Source organism: Triticum dicoccoides, chromosome 7B (genome assembly GCF_002162155.2).
Source record: "Triticum dicoccoides isolate Atlit2015 ecotype Zavitan chromosome 7B, WEW_v2.0, whole genome shotgun sequence".
Lineage (NCBI taxonomy): Eukaryota > Viridiplantae > Streptophyta > Magnoliopsida > Poales > Poaceae > Triticum > Triticum dicoccoides.
The window spans coordinates 293537849-293542426 of record NC_041393.1 but is presented as its reverse complement, the minus strand read 5'-3'; the positions used below and the strand labels follow the sequence as shown (position 1 = coordinate 293542426).

The window sequence follows — 4578 nt, the reverse complement described above, 5'->3', positions numbered from 1 at the left end:
TTTAGTTTAGGCTTTCCGACGATGTTTATTCTGTGTGAGTAGACGTTCTTGTCAACTACAGAGGCTCCTATTGTATTTTCATTAATCTAAGATGATGTGTCAGCTTAGTCTCTCAAAGGAGCTCATAGGGGTACAGTGTGCATGCATGTGTCCATAGAGGTGAGTGTATGTGTGTATATATCAGCGCCTACGTCTGTGTTTAAAAAAAACTAAAGCGATTTTGCGACATGTACGAAATTGCAGGTCCTAGGCAAGTTCGTGTATGCTAATTATCTCAAATATAAATACATAGGGTTACATGACAACATGTGATACACAAATATCTAGCTAGGTATTCGATCCACTTATCAAAATGCCTACTCTACAAAGCCATTATGCAAAAGGAACTTCGACGTTGATCATGCTCCCTCTGTCCCAAAATTTTTGTCTTAGATTTGTCTAGATATGGATATACCTAACACTAAAACGTAACTAAATACATCCGTATTTAGACAAATCTAGGACAAGAATTTTGGGACAGAGGGAGTATATGCTAAGTGGGCACCAAATACTCTTTTAAGTTGTAACTGTTAAGTATGGACAAAGATCTACCAAGGCATATAATTTTAGGAAGAATAGCCCCTCAACTATGCCCATGCATCGTATGGTTGTAACATGTGTAGCTGTACTCCCATCAGCATGCACTGAGAGGTCTTCTAGGAGTAGAGTATAAGGAAACGAACCCTCCCGCCTCTTGTTCAAAAACACTACACAAATGTTGAGAAAATGGTTCAGAGCATCATCCGTGAGATAATTACAGGCAAAAGCGCTACAAAGGAACAGCATTTTTAAGTGAAACAAAGAGCCCTTTTGAATTTGAAGTCTCCGAAGAAGAGGACCTATATGAGTTGTATCTCTTTGTAAAAATCATATACTCTGGTCCCTCTTGGTTGAAGCATGGTTTATATTATGTATGTTGCAGACTTTAACATGTATCTATAAGTGTAACTCAGAAAAATTATGATGTTTTGAATGTACTTTTCAGAAGTAAATTTAACATTTTTTTCACATGCACTGTTTGCAAAAATAAATCCTCCCTCCAATCCATATTAACTGACGCTGGTTTAGTACAAAGTTGTACTAACTTTGACCTAACCCAGTGTCAATTAATATGGATCATAGGGAGTAAATACATGTACAATCTAGAACTTCTGTTAATGCGCATTACGATAGGCTGTGTTGTGTTGTGAACCTACAATTAGTAGTCATACTTAGAGAAATTCATCGCAGGCAAAGGACAAACATTTGTAAGCAGATAGTGTGGTTATCTAAGTGGAGCAGTTTTAGTTCTAAGGAAGCCAGAATGCAGGCAGTTATTAAAAACAAGGAAATGAAGAAATGCAACAAGCGTGCACAAGTCAAATTGTTACTTACTCTTTACAGAAAAGACAATCAGAAATATACTTGTGTCCGTCTGTACATGGTCAGCTTATTTCACTTGGTCACCTCTGAAACCTATTGCGTCAGAAATATCTTCACTGCTGCCTTCAGACAATTTCATTTCCTTCACTTCCTCAAGCTGCCTGAGGAGATCTAACCTCTCGGGGCCATATGTGGATGGGATCTACAATACACAAATATACACTTACATTTACATGTTGCAACGAAGGGAGTAATAAGGGTTTGTACAGAGTTACAAACCATGGAAGGCACATATCTCTGGATGAAAGCCAAAATAGCAGCATGCCCAACAGCAGTAACCTGGAAACAAAGGCACCTGTTTATAATGCTCTGACATGGAGACAACTGCACTAAAGACGAAGTTCACAAGCTAAGAAATATGATTTAAACTCTTAGGCGCACAAAACAAAATCCTTGACCGTCACAACTTGGTGTTAAACGAGATTGGATTGTCTAGTCAGTATGGGTAACAGTGGATGAAGCAAAGAGATTACAGGATTATGGCACAAAACTGGAAGAAAGAAACAATATGGACCTCCGGAGACTTGTTCTCCTACAGCTTGATTTGTGGGAACGCAATCAGTAGGGGAGGATTAGATTAGGATCAATATGGGAGCACTTGGGAGCCATTGAAGGGAAGATGCAGCAAGGGCTGGAGGCCCTAGGTGCAGATGTTACGCATGAGGAGCCGAGGGGCAGAGAAAGAAGGGGTATCTTCTAATTCTCTGCTTCATTAAATCTCACGGTGGCTACCTCATTTTTATATATAATATATAGAGGGTCTGCCTTACAAACCAACTATGAGTCTGTGACTAATGAACAAACCTAGGTCTATTCATACGGACTAACCTATAGCTTTCCTATCAATAGTAATAAGTCTACCTAAGGACTCTAATAGGAATTCCTCCTGATGATGTGTTCCCCTAATCTGGAGGATTACCAGGAGAGGCTCCATCTTCTATTGGTGTTATCTCTGAACTAGACTGCGGAGGCACCGAGTGGCAACCATGACCATGACCCGTATATGTCTGCCCCTACATAACATCTCTCCTTCCGTCGATGAACAGCTCGTCCTCAAGCTGGGACGCAATATAAAGACGCTTGAAAGCTTCAACATCTTCCCATGAAGCATCTGAAGCTGGAAGGCCTTCCCACTGAATAAGCACTTGCCACACACCTTTGTACAGCTTGGCTCGAAAGACTTTGGCTAGCGAAGGAACCACACTACCATGGTTTGCGGTGGCCACCGAAAGGTCTTCCCGAGGGTCCTCTCTCTAGATTCGGGCGGTTGACTTCAGTGGGGAGTTGTAAACTATGGACGACGGCTTGACGCAGAGGGATGGTTGTGCAGCACCCGCGGTCGCACATCGCATGTAGCTGCTGGGATCGCGGAAAAGTGATGGCAACAACACACGTGACGTCGAGGGTCCTCTCTCTAGATTCGACGGTTGACTTCAGTGGGGAGTTGTAAACTATGGACGACGGCTTGACGCAGAGGGATGGTTGTGCAGCAGCCGCGGTCGCACATCGCATGTAGCTGCTGGGATCGCGGAAAAGTGATGGCAACAACACATAAGTGACGTCGATGGTAGTGCTACTCGAGCACCCTAGGTCTGACATGAGTTAGTTATACCTCGTAATGGCGATGTTTTTACGTCATTACCTTGTTGAAGGCATTGCTCAGATATATGGAAAAAGGCTTTCGCCCCGCTTTATATATAAAGCAACACAGCCAAACTCATGGTGATGAGGAGAACCTCTTACAAAGCAGATCGAAAGAAAGCAAGAAATACAGGAGAATCCACACCCTACCACAAAGCACCCTAGACTACCGACAAAGAAGATGACTAGCCACCAGGGGAAATCACCGGACCTCAGTCCGCCACACTCACCAAGCTGTCGTCGGAGAGGGCCCCCTGCCCTCCCGCTCCGGGTCGTGGAGCCCGAACCTGCAAGCGAATAGCGAGGACCGTGGGTGGCGCCAACGAGGACCTGTGTAGAAGATACGGAGGCGAGTGCAACCACCCACACCAGAGTCGAGGAGACCTCAAGTCAGGATCCGAATAAGTCTGCCAATGACAACACGGTGCGCTGGAGGAAATCTGGGCTCCACGACGACGCCCTCCGGAGGAAGACGAAACCGCGCGTCATCGCCGTCGAGACCAAGTAGTCAGTCAAGGGTTTTCACCCGAAGCCCTCGCTCAGCGAGAGGGACCGCAACGACGCCCTCAAGAGGGAAATGACACCCACAAGCATCACCGTCGTTGGCACTGAAGCACAAGGTTTTCACCTAGAACCTCTCACCCACGCCACCCAAGGAACTCCGTGCACCTGTCTACCCAGAAGAAAGACATGCCGCGACCAAACAAGATGTCCAGAGCACGCTAATACCAGGATCACTGAACGCAACATCCTCTGCCACCCACACGGCCAAAGGATGCAACCATCACCGCCGCCAAGACACCTGCTGAGAAGCCATCAACCTTGCTGTGTCTTGCACATTTGGTTCTATCAGATACTCTACTCCAAACACCTTCACCATTATTCGGGTAAATCTCACAGTGGCCTTCAGGCATGTGCTCTCTCCCATCCGGACCATTTCACCAACGGCATAGATGGCAGTACCTAATGCAAGCATCCTCAAAGCAACCGTGCATTTCTGCTTAGGAGAGAACGAGAGTTGTCTGCAACAATCCCTGTTGAGCCTGAAGTACAAATCATGTGCCTCCATGTGACGCCCGGATAGTTACGCTACAGTAATCCTTCGCTAATGATGCCACGTCACCTTGATTACTGTGGCTAATCTCGCATTAGTTCGAAAACGATTCGAATTCAAACTTGAATTTTTGGCAAACAAACAAAGTTTTCAAACTTTAAAACAAAAATGTTCGGACCGTGTCAAATATTGCATAGATAATTATGCTGAAGTAAACACATTTTTAGAAAATGTCTAAATAATTTAAACTGATTTAAAACAGAAAAGAATTAAATAAAAAGTAAAAACAAAACAAAAGAAAGGAAACCCCCGCGGCTCCCCATGGGCCTTGGCCCATCCCACCCATCCGTCCGACCCTACCGAAACGGCCCACCCGACCCTCCTGCTTAGCCCCCTCCCCCAACCCGAACCCTAGCACCACT

At 44.9% G+C, this 4578-nt stretch overlaps 1 protein-coding gene across 3 annotated transcripts in view; it reads right to left on the bottom strand.

Annotated features, from left to right (window-relative positions):
- Positions 1 to 244: 244 nt before the first annotated feature.
- The window catches only part of LOC119336761, a 50635-nt gene continuing 46301 nt past the window's right edge, over positions 245 to 4578 (bottom strand). For all 3 annotated transcript variants that reach the window (XM_037608836.1, XM_037608838.1, XM_037608837.1), the window contains 3 exons: positions 1681 to 1740; positions 1414 to 1603; positions 245 to 746 (listed from right to left, as the gene is read on the bottom strand). In XM_037608836.1, coding sequence (XP_037464733.1) covers positions 1469 to 1603; positions 1681 to 1740 — 195 coding nt within the window. In that variant the 3' untranslated portion in view covers positions 245 to 746; positions 1414 to 1468. The remainder of the gene's footprint in view (positions 747 to 1413; positions 1604 to 1680; positions 1741 to 4578) is intronic.